Source organism: Dermochelys coriacea, chromosome 1 (genome assembly GCF_009764565.3).
Source record: "Dermochelys coriacea isolate rDerCor1 chromosome 1, rDerCor1.pri.v4, whole genome shotgun sequence".
NCBI classification, from domain to species: domain Eukaryota; kingdom Metazoa; phylum Chordata; order Testudines; family Dermochelyidae; genus Dermochelys; species Dermochelys coriacea.
Genome location: NC_050068.2, coordinates 242,342,103 through 242,357,620, shown reverse-complemented (window position 1 = coordinate 242,357,620; position 15,518 = coordinate 242,342,103). Strand labels below are relative to the sequence as shown.

The following is a 15,518-nucleotide window of genomic DNA, read 5'->3' as shown; positions in this document are numbered from 1 at the left end:
GGTGGTGTGCATCTGTGTCTAGTGGGGTGTGTGTGGTGGTGGCTGGTGGGAACATAGTTTATGGTGTGTCCACCATTTAAAAAAATTAACTTCTAATACAGATATTTTAACCTGTCCCTTCTGTACCTCATTCCTGGTTCAATGGGAAGTATATTCTCATGAGGGTGCACACTCAGATACAAATTGAAAACACTAGAATGGCAAGAAAAGTGATATAGGTGTTGCAAAAATTTACAGATCTATAAATCTGAGGTCTCTCTTGCACAGGACTGGGCTTCACAGTGTCATGAGTTTTATGATAATTCATCATTATTGTCTATTACTGAGGTCAGGTCTACACTACACTATACTTACATTAGCGTAGTTGCACTGATGCAGCTGTGTCGCTGGAGCGTGTCTGGTGAAGACGCTCTATGCTGAGGGGAGAGCGTGCTCCTGTTGGCGTAATTACTCCACCACTGTGAGATGTGGAAACTATGTTGGTGGGAGATCATTTCCTCCTGACACAGCACTGGTGTGGTCAGCGTTTAGGGTGCTGTAACTTGCATTGCTCGGGGGGGTGTCTTTTTCACACCCCTGAGCTAGGTAAGTTAGATCGACTTAAGGGAGTGTAGATTTGCCCTTTGTCAGTGACAAGCTGCTACATAGGGTGATGTTATTGCTGCTGTCTCTTTTCTCCTAGGCTCAGGCACATTTCTTTTGATTATTTTTTTTTTATTAAATGTCTTCTGTCATTTCCAATAATTTGAGGAAATACGTTTTTGATATTGGAGTAGAAATCAAGCCATTTCAATCTCTTCTGTTGCATGTTGGTGTAAAATCATTCTTCTCCGAGTTTGTACTGTGCTTTTATCCCATTTTTAACGTGTAGGCTTCAGTTCTGTTTTGCAGCTTGGTTCCTTTATGCTGTTCCAGAATTTCCTCACTGGGGCATATCCGCAGTGGTGGTACAGAGCATGTCAGAGGGGCATGGCTACACTGGAAACTTCAAAGCGCTGTCGTGCGAGTGCTCCTGCGGCAGCGCTTTGAAGTGCAAGTGTGGTCACGCACTGGTAATCCACCTCCACGAGGGGATTAGCTCCGAGTGCTGGGAGCCTGTTTACACTAGCGCTTTAAAGCGCTCTGACTTGCTGCGCTCAGGGAGGTGATTTTTCACACCCCGAGCCAGCAAATTAGGGCACTATAAAATGTAAGTGTAGCCAAACCCAAAGTCTGGGGAGAGGAGAAGGGATAAGTAGTGGGAAAAAGAGGGTCTGGCCAGAGTGGTCCAACAGTTCTGGTCTGTCAGCCAGCAATCGGCATAAATTAAAGAAGCCCCACAGACTGCTATGGGTTATGCTGGGGGCTGCCCATAAGCACCAAAATCCAGGAAGTGCATCCGTTGCGTGAAAACACCTTTTCCCCTCACCCTCGTAAGACAACACCAAGCACAGTTTGGCCACAGCTTAGAATGGTAGGTCCTAGTTTATGGTTACTTGAGCTATGTCTACACTAGAGAGCTTACATCAGCGCAGCTGTACTGATGCAGCTGTGGTGCTGTAAGATATCTTATATAGCCACTCTGCCCTTGACATAATTAATCCATCCCCAACAAGCAGCGGTAGCTATGTTGGCGGGAGAAGCTCCGGCCGACATAGCACTGTGCACACCACCACTTATGCCAGCATAATTTATGTCACTCAGGTGACATAATTTATGTCATTCACACCTCTGAGCAACATAAGTTTTGCCGACATAAGTGGTAGTGTAGATTTAGCTTTGGTCTATGTTTAGTAAGTCTGCCTTAGTTTTGTATAGTTTACAGTGGTAAGGCAGTCTGTTAGCATGCAGATTTTGTTCAGGGATGTGTAGCACTTTAACTGGTTGAGTTATATTTGTTTTTCTAAGTGACTGTGTTTCTTTGAGAATTGTTATAGGTTTTGGTCTAGTCTAGTCTCTGGTCTGGCAAAGATCAATTTCTGATCATTGAGGTACAGAAATTACCCTTCAGAAATTGGTCCCTGCACTATAATAGAGATTTCATACATTCCTTAGGCTGTATTTCTTAAAGGGGAGAATAGAGAAACATATAATGTAATGTAAAGAATTTACTACTGAGAGTATCTTCTGAGAGGAAACCATATTCTGTTCCCACCCCAAACCAGTCATTCTCTCCTGACTGGGCCGTCCCAAGTTATCCAGTTTAGCCCTGTAATTTCTAGAGCTGGTTGAAAAATGATATGTTCCATGAAAAATGCCTGAGTTTTGAGTTGGTTTTCCTTCCTTTCTCCCCACCTTTCTTTTCAGTGGTGACATGGAAAAAGGAAAAGGGGAGAAAAGAAAAAAGGGGTGAAAGGGAGAGAAAGGGAAAAACCAAAATAATTTTAATATTTAATATTTGTTATAGTAATTGTCAAAATTGGAAAATGTAAGAAAAACAAACATTTTCTGCAATTAAAAAAAAGATACATTTACACTCTTCCACCAAGTTCAGGTCTGCCTCTCCTTCCTTTCCAGGCAATTCCCCTGAAAAGAGTTGCTGGGATTGGCTCACCTTTGAGTCCAGAAAGGAGAGTCTAAAGCTCAAGTTAGCATTTTCACAATTGATGCCTGCAGCCTGCCTTATCACATCCCAATATCCCCCTGGTTTATTCCCACAGCTTTGATTGTGCCGTGGACACTGGAGGGCAGTAGAGTCCACAGAGAAGATTCTGGAGCACTCCATTTGCTAATGTTACTTAGAAGACAGACCTTAAACACCTGGGGAAGCAGAGAGAACCTGGGAACAGAGCATAGAGCAAATGCTGCACAGACAATCACAGTTCTTAGGTGGCCTTGGCACGCAGACAATGAATGGGGGGTATAAAAACAGGAGGCTTCAAATGCTGTGGGATTTATTGCATTAGTCCAAATAACGTTTTCTGTAACCTCTGTTCATGTTTGGTCACGTTTAATGAAAATAACTTATTAAACGTGACATGACTCCATGTCTGTGTGGAACAGGGGTAAATTTGGGTCTGAAATGAGGGATAGCCATTGTAATGAAGGGCACTTGAAAGGGGTGATATCAATGCACCTACATGTGTTCAGATACCACTGTGCCACACCTTACAAAAACCTTGATAGATAGAGCTACATATTTGCTTTGTACTAGAGATAACCCTGGTCTAAACCTGATCGCAACTTCATGACTGATTTGGGGGGTACCAAAACTGTAGGTCCAAGCACCCCCCAAACTTCAATTGGTTCGAAATCCAGATTTGAATTTTGCAACTTAGGTTTATGTCTACTTTATACTTTCAGGACATGGTTCTTAAATATACATCAGGTAGGTGTGCCCAGGGCACTGGTGCTGTCAGACTCCTCAGCTGAACATGCTGTAAGGCCTGGTCTACAGATTTTGCACCAGTATAATTATGTTAGTTAGAGGTGTGTTTTTTTTTTTGTACTGATATAGTTATACAGTAAAAGCTGTTTTATCCAGCATTTTGGGGGAATAGGGGGTGTGGGTAAGTGAAAAATGCTGGTTAACTAAGAGGGAGTGAATTTGCATGTGGGAGGGGGTGTGGGGCTGGAATGCGGGAGAGGCTGTGGGGTGTGGATTCTGGGAGGGAGTTTGGGTGCGGGAGGGGGCTCGGGGCAGCGGGTTGGGGCGCGGGATCTCGGGGCAGGACAGGGGCAGCATGCAGAGCCACCTGCTGCGCCTCCTCCTAGGAGCAGCCGGGGCAGGTTGCTGCTTGCGGGGAGCTGCTCGAGGTGAGTGCCCCCTGGATCCGGCACTGTGTGCTCCAACCCGCTGCCCCTCGCTCCCTCCCACACCCACACTCCTTCCCAGAGCCTGCGCTCCACACTCCCTCCTGCACCCCAATCCACTGCCGATTCCGTGCCAACTGGACTATAAACTGGAATTTCAATGAAGATCAGAAATGCCAGTTTATAGAGCTTTCTGGTTGGTGAAGTGCTAGAAGAAACAGCTTTCACTGTACCTGGTAAAACCCCTAGTGTGGATATGATTATAACTGATATAAAAGTGCCTTATATCAGTATAGCTTATTCCCCTCTCTGTATAGGAATGAACTATACCTGTATATTAGAGAGACGAGGTGTGCGAGGTAATATCTTTTAGTGGACTAACAAGCGTAAGAGCTTACACAGAGCTCTTCTTCAATTATTTGTAAGCTTGAAAACTTGTCTCTTTCACCAACAGAAGTGGGTCCTATACAAGATATTACCTCACCCATCTTGTCTCTCTAATATTCTGAGACTGACATGGCTACTGTATATTGCAGTGTTGTTGTAGCCATGCTGGTCCCAGGTTATTAGAGAGACCTGAAGAAGAGCTCTGTGTAGCTCAAAAGCTCATCTCTTTCACCAACAGAAGCTGGTCCAATAAAAGATATTACTTCACCCACTTTCTCTCACCCCACTTGTATCAGCATTTTTATACTAGTATAACTGCATCAACGCTAACAGGGGTTGTAACACTTTAACTATACCAGTATGGATAAGGCTTAACTCAGATACATTACAGTGTGGATGCTGCGCACAGCACACATGCATTGTGGCATAAATATGCTGCAGCATGGATGCTATACATTCATACAAATACTTATCTGATGGAGGGTGGACCTCTTTCACTGGTTATTTAGTAGCTATGCCTTCTCTCCTTCTGAAACGAAGAAATCAATGCAATAACAGCAGTTGACATGCTGTGTTGAACTAAGTAGAAAAATAAAAGCCAGACATAATAGCACATCTCACTTTGCCATAAGAAAAAGTGATTCTGTGAATCATTCCTACTCTCCCATAGTCCCCCAGAAAATGTCACAGATGACTGTACCACTGGGTTTCATGGGAGTTCTCTTTATATGGTATGTCCTCTCCTTGTTTGCATTTCACTAGAAAATTTCCCCAACAAACCACTCTATGCAAGGGTGGTATCCCTCACAGTCCTGCCTTTGTCATGGATCGTTAACCACTAAACTGGTGATAAGTTGCTACTCTGCTACTCTGTAAACTGGTGATAAGTTGCTAATAATGACAGTTTCTCAGGATGTGCAAATTGGAAAAAGAGGACACCCAAAGCACCAGCTCAGTCCTGTGGAGGAGGCCTGACGCATGATTTACAATGTATTCTTAAATATCCATTTTTGGTAATACTCTCAGGGTATATTTCACTATAAGAACTACAATCGTAGTGCCATAGTGTAGACACTTGCTATAGTGATGGAAGGGGTTTTTCCATCGCTATAGTAACTCCACCTCCTTAAGAGACTGTAGTTAGGTCAATGAAAGAATTTTTCCATCCACCTAGTGGTGTCTACACTAGTTCTTAGGTGGACTTAGCTAAAGCTATGTCTACATTGCATATTTGGCATTAAAACTTTTGTCAGTCAGGGGTGTGAAAAAAACACCAACAAAAAGTTTTAACAAGAAAAAGTCCCAGTGTGGGACTTTAGTGGGAGAGGCTCTCCTGCTGACAAAGCTACTGCCCCTTCTTGGAGGTGGTTTTATTTTGCTGGCAGGAGAGAGCAGTGTAGACATAGCCTGTGTCTCTCGGCGTGAATTTTTCACACCCCTAAGCAACGTAGCTAGGGTGAACTAAGTTTTAGATGCAGACCAGACCGAATTCAGCTGAGAAAATTAGTGGGCAGTTTGATATTGGGACTTGGTACTAGTACTTTGGATCTGTAAATCTTCATACTTAGGTTGCTGGTTCAAATGAAGCTCAGGTAATCATTCTCTGTATCACCTGAAGGCTGTTTGGTGACATACATGCAAGACTGGGAGTGTCTCAGTTCAGTTCTTTATTTTTATATTGAGTGCTGACATTCTTGTCCATGCGGTACAATACACAAATGGAGCTATGACCCCAAGGCATTACAATCTAAACTGGACAGACAATATAGTTAAGATATATAATTTGAGCAGAGGAAGGTGGAAACCTCAAAGCAGGGAAGTTCCTAGAGGATAGGTATTCCTCACTTCCATTGACACTAAGACCTTGTCTAAACAAGAAAGTTATCGACCAGTTAATATAGGCCTTGTCTATATGGGAAAGTTTTAACAATAATACTGGTATGATTATAGTTATACTGGCATAGTTCCTTGTGTGGATATTCTTACTTCAGTTTAAGAGTGGCTTATTTTGGTTTAGCTTAAGCCAATTCCTAACTGACTTTAGCTAAAGTAAAATAAGGAAGGTTTTAACTGACACAAAAGTGTCTATTCAAGGGTTTACACCAGTTTTACTAAATTGGTTTAAAATCACCTTTGATTAAACCAGAGCAACTTTCTTGTGTAGCCAAGGCCTACTTGCACTTTGTGCCCACTTATTTGCAGTCTCACCAGATAGGTCAAGAACTGAATTTTTATGGAGAGCGAACTACCCTCCCACTTTTTGAGCATTCCCTCCAGGTCAGGCTCAAAATACAATGATGGATCCATGTCGGGGGGAAGCTTGGCCTGCTGCTGTCTCTTCTGTCACTAGAGGACTTTCACTTCCACGGTGCTTAACTGGGCAAGCACTATTGGAATACAAATAATAAATAATAAAATTAATAATAACCTTTCACTGACAGCTTCTCCACAAATACACCTCTTCCCAAAATGAGAGTATTAAATGTTTTATTTTTCACTGTGTATATCATTACCAGGAAACAACCTCTGGCCATAAAGGAGATCCCAGTCCCAGCCCAGGTATGTCAGAGAGCCAGGTTTGCTATTGGTACTGACTATACTAAAACTGCTGGGATAGGATAGTCAGAGTCTTGTGGATGGACTCCTTAAATACAAACAAAGTGAGGAATGCAAACCTAGGTTATGAACAGCTCCTATTTGAATTACCCTTCCTGTCCATCTCCTTTCTGCCAGTGCAGAATTGTTCCTTACAATACATTATTCCATCCTTTTCTCAACCTAATTTTAAATGTCATGTGCCATTGGGCTCACACCACTTTCCATTGCTGAGTTTATTCTCCCCATGAGGGTGTTGTATTTATCAAAGGAGGTTTGTCTTTTGTTAATCTTCTCCTCCTCCTGCTCTCCCAGGTAGTCGAGAGACCGCCTTCACCTATGCTGTTAGTGCTGCAGGGGTGGTGAACGCCATCAGCCGGGCATGCCGCGAAGGAGAGCTTTCCACCTGTGGCTGCAGCCGGACAGCCCGTCCCAAGGACTTGCCCCGAGACTGGCTATGGGGTGGCTGTGGGGATAATGTGGAATATGGCTACCGTTTCACCAAGGAGTTTGTGGATGCCAGGGAGAGGGAGAAGAACTACGCAAAGGGGTCGGAGGAGCAGGCTCGCACACTCATGAATTTGCAGAACAACGAGGCTGGTCGCAGGGTAAGCTGGATGCTGGCCCTTTCCTTTTGGTTGCAGCAGAGGCAGATCAAGAACTCATTGTGTGTTTGGGTGTCAAGTCATTCATGGGTGGTGATGAGGAACAGTATTAGTCAGTCAACTATGGGCCAGAGGATAAACCAGTAACTCCCTTGGTAAGGTGCAGGGTCCTGGTTTCACCATTTCTTTGTGAATCCTACAGTCAAGATCAGTTTGGCACTTACAGTAGAACCTGCAGCCGCAGGGTTGGATGGAGGGGTGAGTGTGTCAGGGTTCAGGGTGTGGGGGAGTGGGAGGTTGGGGCTTCTGACCCTAGGGGCTGCCAGGGCTCCCAGCAGGGGGCTCAGGGCTTCTGCTCCCTGGGAGTACCAGGGCTCAGGGCTTTAGACCTGGGGGAAGGGCTGGGGCCTGGGGCTTCAGCCCTGAGGCTCTGTTCCAGCTTCAGCCCTCTGGGGATCGGGGCTTCAGCCCACAAGTCCGCTCCTGATTACTGCCGGGGGGCACTTGCGGCTTCATGCTTGGCTTCAGCCGGGTGGGGATGTGTGTGCCAGGGCTTGGGGCGTCAGCCCACAACTTTGCTCCCAGTTTCAGCCGAGGTAGGCAGGTGTGCCACCAGGGTTCAGGGCTTTAGCTATGGGGAGAGCACTGGGGCTGAAACGGCGCTCCCCACATAGTGAAAGCCCCAAGCCCTCCCCCCCGCCCCGCCACTGAAACTAGGAGCAGAGCCCAACTAGGACTGAAGACCCAATCTCTGACATCCCCTGTGGGGCTGAAGCTGGGAATGGAGCCATGGGGCTGAAGCCCTGAGCCCCAGCAATTCCCCCGATCTAAAGCCCTGAGGCTTGTTGATTTAAAAATGCTTAGTAGATGTTGTTCAGTATCCTCCTCAGTTACTAATAGATTAGAAGGTACTTACATATCCTGTGATATGTGTAAATCATCCTGCTTCTTTCCAAATATATATCAGAAATATTTATTAAACACTTCTGCCTTTTCATCATTATTAATAATTTTACTCTCTCTAGTTAGTAACAGGTCTATATCATTATGAGGATTTCTTTTGTTCCTGATATATTAAAAAAAACTCATTATTGTCTTTAGCTGTGCCAGACATGGATTTTTCCCTGATGTCTTAAGCTTCCCTTATCAATATTCTGCACTTCATAACTTCTAATTTATATTGATTGCCATCTATTTCTCCACTTTTCCATTTGTTATATATTGCTTTTTTATTTCTAATTGCTGCTTTCACTTTGCCACTGAACTAGGACGGTCTTTTAGCCAGAGTTGTTCTCTTTCTTAATTGTGGAATCATCATGTGTCATAAGCACAGATGTTAGCGTACTGCTATGGGCTTTTGCGTTCCTGATCACTCCTTTTGGAAAACCAATCTTGAGGTAAAATTACAGTTGGTGAAAGGCAGCAGACTGACAGCTCTGGAACGTAACATTTCTTTATTCTTCGAAGAGCTGAGGAGCTTGGGTTATAACTGCCCTTTCTTTGGAGAGGCTGCTGCAGTTTTTTCATTAAACAACCATGTAAATGTTTAATTATTCTCACTAGTATTAGGATCAAACATAGCAAATAGCAGCTAGTAGACTAGGGGTTCATCTAGATTACAATAATAGCTATATGAGGGGATCAAATAAGTAGACGTTTGTCCCACAACATGGTTAAAATCCAGTTCTGTCTTGTCATGTGAACAGGCATCTAACTGTGTCACAACCTCAAACAGTGCTATCGCTTTGTACAGAGCTGGGTTGTATCATGGTTCAGGGACTTGGCTTAAAACAGTCAGGTCTTGTCTTCAGTACTAGACACAATCACATTTTAACTGTGTTTGGGTTGCTGTTTTGTACATGGTTATGGTTATGGCTGAATTTGTAGATAGTGCTTTAAGGGTTAGGAGATTTCATGGTCTGTAGTTAGCGGCTAGCCTAAACAAAGGCTTTACTTTACCCAGGGATATATTGCATTCTTCATCAGTTGGAGTCTTTAAATCAAGACTAGGTGTCTTCCTAAAAGATATGCTGAAGATCAACCACCTATTATTGGGCCTGATGTGGGAATCACTGGGTGAAATTCTATGGACTGTGTTATGCAGGAGATCAGACTAGATCATCCCTTCTGGTCTTAAAATATAGAAAAGAGCATGATCTTACATCTCACTCTAATGCTATGACTACACTAGCACTTTTATTGGTAAAACTTTGACGGTTATGGGTTTGTCGGTCAGGAGTGTGAAAAAAAGTTTCACATACAAAAGTGCTGGTATGGATAGTGCTATATTGCCAGGAGACACTCTTCCGCTGACATAGCTACCACTGCTCAGGGCGTGGGGTGGTTTAATTATGCAGTGGGAGAGCTCTCTCCTGTCAGCATAGAGCGGCTACAAAAGAGACCTTACAGCAGTGCAGCTGCAGAGGTACAACTTTGCCATTGTGAAGTCTGTAGTGTAGACATAGCCTAAAAGTGACTGTGTTTGAGTTAAGAGATGTATTTGGCTGGGCTGAATTCTAGTGATGAGGGGTTGCCATGGGGAACACACTAATTCCCATGAGTTTCTTCCTTGGAACAAGCATCTGACATGTTTCTTCCGAATGGAGGTGGTGTAGGGAGAGGTGAGATAACTAGGTGAAAAATTAAAACAAAAGTGTAGCCTCTAGGGACTACTGTTAAATGTGGAGTCTGTCTCCAGGACAATGATCCATTAATATACTGCTCACTACAGTGAGTGACTGAAAGCTGCAGGTAAGCAGCCTAGAGGAGAAGGACACAATCAGACCCAATGAGGCAGAAGGTGTCCTTCTCTCTCTCACACACACACAGAGGTTTTTCCTTTCAAGGCTGAGAACTCCATTTCTAGCTGATGAAGTTGAACATGAACAATTAGAGAGCAAGAAGAATAGCTTCCTGTGCTTGAGCCTGACGTGCTGCCAATGCACAGAGTGGCAGTCCATGGAGTACAGTCCACAGAGTCCAGCCTGCCTCCCTTCACCTGTGACTTACTCACACAGCAGTAAATCTCTATATTGTGCTAAGTTTTCACGTTAAGGATTTTGTGCTTGGGAATATGAAGCAATATGGGATCATGGCACTCCATATATTTGTAAATAGAGACAGAAAGGAAGGGAAAGAACATGAGAGGGTCAGAAGGGTAGGATCATATAAAAAAACACAGCCTGGCTCACCTGGCCATATGCAGTACCCATTCTCTGAGGGACCAGTGGTCACTGGCAAGTGGCCTTCAGGTTCTACCCCCATTCTGATTTTCAGGTGAGAGTGTGATTTCTGTCTTCTGGTTTCTGGACCGAGTTTGAATTGAGGGGAGAAATTTTTTCCCTCTGGTTTCTGGGCCGAGTTTTGCCATATCGTCCCATCTTGGTTCAGAGATAGAGTTCTTGTGCGAGAGAGTTCTCTCTAATGCCTGGTTTGTGTGTGGAGCTCTGATGGTGGAGGGGAATTTTCCTCTACCCAGGTTAATGGAGAGGAGCTGGGGGGTCGGGGTGGGGCTATGAAGAGAACAATGTTCTTTTCTGTTTCAGACACAGTCTTGACCCCATCACCTCTCCACTCCACTCTGGAGTTTCTGAGGTACTGGCTCCTGGCTTTATTGCCCTCGTTTGTTTGTCTTTGACTGTTATCTCAACATGTCCTTTCCTTCCATCAGTCTTTTTCTCCACTTGATCTCCATTTCCCTCTCTTATTCCCCTCATTGCTTATCTATCTCCCTGTCTCTCAGACTTTGGCAGTCTGTCCTTCCACACTGTTTACCCAGTCAACATATAGCAGGCCTCAATCATCAGTCACTCCATCCAGTGCCAGGTGAGGCTGGGAGGGGGCCATCTAATTAACCACATAGGAATTCTCCATTAATTCTCTTCCCATCCCCCTTCTTATGAGAGAGGAATCAGAAAGGAACTTGGGCTTGTGGAATGGGGGCTTTATACATTTCCATTAAATGTACTTTCAGACTGATTCTGTGGCAGGGCCATTGATCAGACCCAGTCTTTACAGCTTCATGTGGGGTCTGTTATTCTTCACCTTGATCCTAGCTTAGCCAATTTCTACAATTTCTCCCACCCTCTCTCCATTCCAGCAGCTAAGGGACAGAGAAATGGAGAGTCATTTTGGGATAAATGCAGTGGTGACTCCCACAATTAATAAATGGGGGACTGTGTATCTAAGCAAAGTGGGACCAGGCTTACTTCTCCTTAGGGGCTTGTGAGTACTGGTAGCATACACATTCCACAGCATAATCATTACCCAGATGTTTTGAGAATTGGCCATTTAAACTCAAGTCAGAGTAAACGCTGAAGGTCCCATGACATTAACTGAGGGGGATCAAGTTGCAATGTTTTCCTAAAGGAACAAAGCCAAGGATTAGGAAGAAACAAACTACTTTATAAAAACATATGCAAGGGCAACAGAGGCATGAGTAGTTTGGGATTTGACCCAACAATAACCAAGAAGTGCTAACACAAATGTATAACAAGCAGGCAGGCAAGTCAGTTAGGACATAGGAAGTGTCTGGTGCTCTGAAAATGCAAGTGTAGTTCAGTCTTGTACAGTACAGGGATCTTTAGGTAGCAATGTGGTTGGTGTTGCACAGTTATAGTCCAATCCAAGGCAAGTCCAGAGGCTTCAGATCTGTAGCTGTTATGTTACACTATGAAGGGCAATTACCAGTAAATCACACACAGAGGAATGGAACTAAAGCCCCACATCTCTAAGGGCTCAGAGCATTGTTTTCTCTGAGAGTTGGACTGGGCCCCAAGGGATTTACCACTTGAGCTAAAGCAGAATCTCTACTAGCTGTCAGCTGTATTAGGCCTTAGGTGCCTTTTATACACCTAGTCACTAGTAGTTTTAGCAGCAGTCCTGTGGAATCTCTAAAGTAGTTGAGAGATTGGTTTCACTTATACAGTTCTGTTCAGTGTAACGAAGAAACTCAACCTGTTTAGTTTTTTCCCCACTGATTTTGAGTTTTTATGTTCTTGTGGTTTTTTAATGTCGTCTCTCTCCTTATTAGGGTAAGAAGAATCATGACTCTTCTCCCTCACATCATCTCCACTCATGCTTTTGAGAGATTAACACATACAGGGCTAAATTTTTCAAAAGCAATAATTAATTATGGGTGTCCAACTTGAAATACTTTGAGTTGGATTTTCAGAGGTGCTGTGCCCATTGATATCTGAAAATCAGGCTCAAAGTTGCTCAAGTTGCGCACTCCAAAAATGAAGCTCTGAAAACTAGTAGTTGTTTTTTAAATGTTTAAATTTTAGGCCAGCCATACCATGACACTAGATGAGGAAACTGAAGCCTGGTCAACACTTAAAATGTAGATTGATATATCTACATTGCTCAGCGGTATGAAAAATTCATGCTGTAGCTATGCCAACCTTACTCCCAATGAAGAATGCTTCTGTTGACCTAGCTACTACCACTCAGGGAAGTGGATTATCTAATGACAGAAAAACCCCTTCTGTCACTGTATGCTGCGTCTATACTATGGTTGAGTTTGGCTATGCCACCATAGTCCCTGTTGTGTAGACAAACCCTGAGGGATTATTTTGGTGTAGACGAATAATTTGGTGGTGCAAAAGTTGCACTTAGATCTGTAAACCCTATGCAGTTATTATTCTCAGTTCACAGAATGGTAACACATTGAAGCTACATGAATTGTCCTTGATGAGTGAATGCCTTGCTTGTACATGCTTGGTGTGAATCAGTTAATTTTTCACACCATTATTACAATCCCAGCTGTTCCTCTTTGACAGAGAGAGTGACTCCTCCAGAAACTGTATTTAGAGTGAACAAAGCTCTTGAATGGGGATAGAGGGAAAGAGCCTGGGTACATGGATTTATTTCAATAAGATATGGGTATAATGCTAGAACTATAGCATCATTGACCTGTTTTACCTATAGGAAATTTACAAGTTCTCAGGTGTTTTGTTGCATTGATTGCTTCTATGGGCTTTGAGGGGAGGTGGATGTAGTACGTTAGTCCAGAAGGCTGGGGAGCATTTCCAATAGTAGGGCTTTTTCCCCTTGCTGTTTCCTGTGCTTGACTCAGGCCTCAGGTCAGGAACTAGCAAAGATAAAGTGGTTGGCAGGCCCACGTCTGTGTGGACTGTGGACAGACATGGAAGTGTTAGGGGATCAGTTGTACTGAGGATGGCAATGCCAAAGGACTAAGGAAGATTGTGTCTGTTCTGGGGAGAGAGAGAACTGGGGGATGGTCAGGATAAGTACGCAAGGAAGAGGAACTCAGCGCAATTATGTCAGTTCCCAGTGCTATAAAGGTTAATGCCGCTCTTGTCTGTTCCATCTGCTCTCCCTGCAGGCTGTATACAAGCTGGCAGATGTGGCTTGCAAGTGCCATGGCGTCTCAGGTTCCTGCAGCCTCAAGACCTGCTGGTTGCAGCTGGCAGACTTCCGCAAGGTGGGTGACCTGCTGAAAGAGAAGTATGACAGTGCAGCTGCCATGAGGATCAGTCGCAAAGGCAAGCTAGAGCTGGTAAACAACCGCTTCAACTCACCTACGCAAGAGGACCTGGTCTACATTGACCCCAGCCCTGACTATTGCCTGCGCAATGAGACCACTGGCTCACTGGGCACTCAGGGCCGGCTGTGTAACAAGACCTCAGAGGGCATGGATGGCTGTGAGCTGATGTGTTGTGGCCGGGGCTATGACCAATTCAAGAGCATCCAGGTAGAGCGCTGTCACTGCAAGTTCCACTGGTGCTGCTTTGTCAAGTGTAAAAAGTGCACAGAGATCGTCGACCAGTACGTCTGTAAATGAAAGAGCCACCAAAGCAACAAATCTATATTATATAAATCTATATAAATATATTTTATATTTGTATAAATAAATAGATGATAATAATTAAAGAAGCTTATTTAAGAGACATTTTGGTTTTGAAATTTTCCCATCGGACTGGACGGTTTGCCACTTCCTTTATTCAGCTGCGGAGCAAAGGGGGAATTTGCCCTCAGACCCTTCTCCTCTGGATGTTATAATCAGAGTGAAGGGAGCCAAAGAGTTGCTCAAAAGGAACTCCCCCCATAGCCACCTCACTCCAGAAGCAGGGGATTGATTCATGGTCAGATATGTGGAGGAGAAAAGTGGGTTCCCTTTGCTATCTCGTGGTTTAAACTCAAAAGTTTATATGGTATTGGACATCTGGAATCACAATCAGACATGGGAGAGTCTTAGTTATTCATGTTCCAGCTTCCCAAGCCCTTTGGACAAGCAAAACAAGAAGATTTGGGCCCATTTTCTGCTCCCTATGAAGGAAATACTGGTGCTTTGTCAAACAAGAGGGAAAGTCACCCAGGTCTCGTGCAAAAATATGGATTAAAATACAAGGTACCATATAGAGTGCTTGGAATGAGGACAGAGCAGGGACTCCTGCACAGTGGTGGGGAAACCACCAGTTCCAAGTGAGGGAGGAAGGTGTGATCTTCAATTGGGAAGAACTACTGTATCCTCAGAGTTTAAAAGAAACTAGCGCCTAGGTCTTCTGAACCTCAAGGGCAATGAGAAAAATCTGCCAAAGCCCTATCTAGGCTGGTCTGTTAAGGAGATCCTTTTCCCCTCCACTGTAACTCACTTTGTCTTTGCGGATTAGGAGCTGCTATCTGTCTCCTAGGCCTATTGGGCTCTTTGGGAAAGAAATATACTCCATGTGTGGAGTGTGTGAGAGAGCCATACATACATGCAGGGGACTGGATGAACATAGCACCTTAGTCCTTACCATTGTTGCCATTTCTCCCCTTTGAAGTGGACACAAATGGTCACCTTGCCCAGCTCTTTTCAATCATCCTCACCTCTGTCCCAGATGTACAGTTTCTCTTTACCATTAAATACCCCTCACTGAGGTTTCTTTCTCTCTCTTGCTTGTGTATGTGTGTGTTTTGTTTTGTTATTTATTTAAGAACCCAGGGGGCCAAACTCTTCTCTGGTGTAAACCAACTGCAGTCATTGGAGCTGTACCAAGAATGACTGTGTCACCAGAATGTGGACTAGATGTTCAAGGCGTGAGGTCCATTCTGCACCCTCTTGTGGTGATAACGAAGAATAATGAAATGGTGCTTGAGCAGAGGCCCATTAGCAAAATCTACTAATCTCTCTTAACTTTATTGCAATTATAACAGAATTCAATTAGTAAAATATGGATGGAACATATGCTGATC

General features: G+C 44.1%; 1 protein-coding gene across 4 annotated transcripts in view; it reads left to right on the top strand.

The window, feature by feature from the left end:
- The window catches only part of WNT5B (Wnt family member 5B), a 97,122-nt gene extending 81,904 nt beyond the window's left edge, over positions 1–15,218 (top strand). For all 4 annotated transcript variants that reach the window (XM_038369018.2, XM_038369027.2, XM_043517858.1 and 1 more), the window contains 2 exons: positions 7,030–7,322; positions 13,666–15,218. In XM_038369018.2, coding sequence (XP_038224946.1) covers positions 7,030–7,322; positions 13,666–14,124 — 752 coding nt within the window. In that variant the 3' untranslated portion in view covers positions 14,125–15,218. The remainder of the gene's footprint in view (positions 1–7,029; positions 7,323–13,665) is intronic.
- Positions 15,219–15,518: the final 300 nt, after the last annotated feature.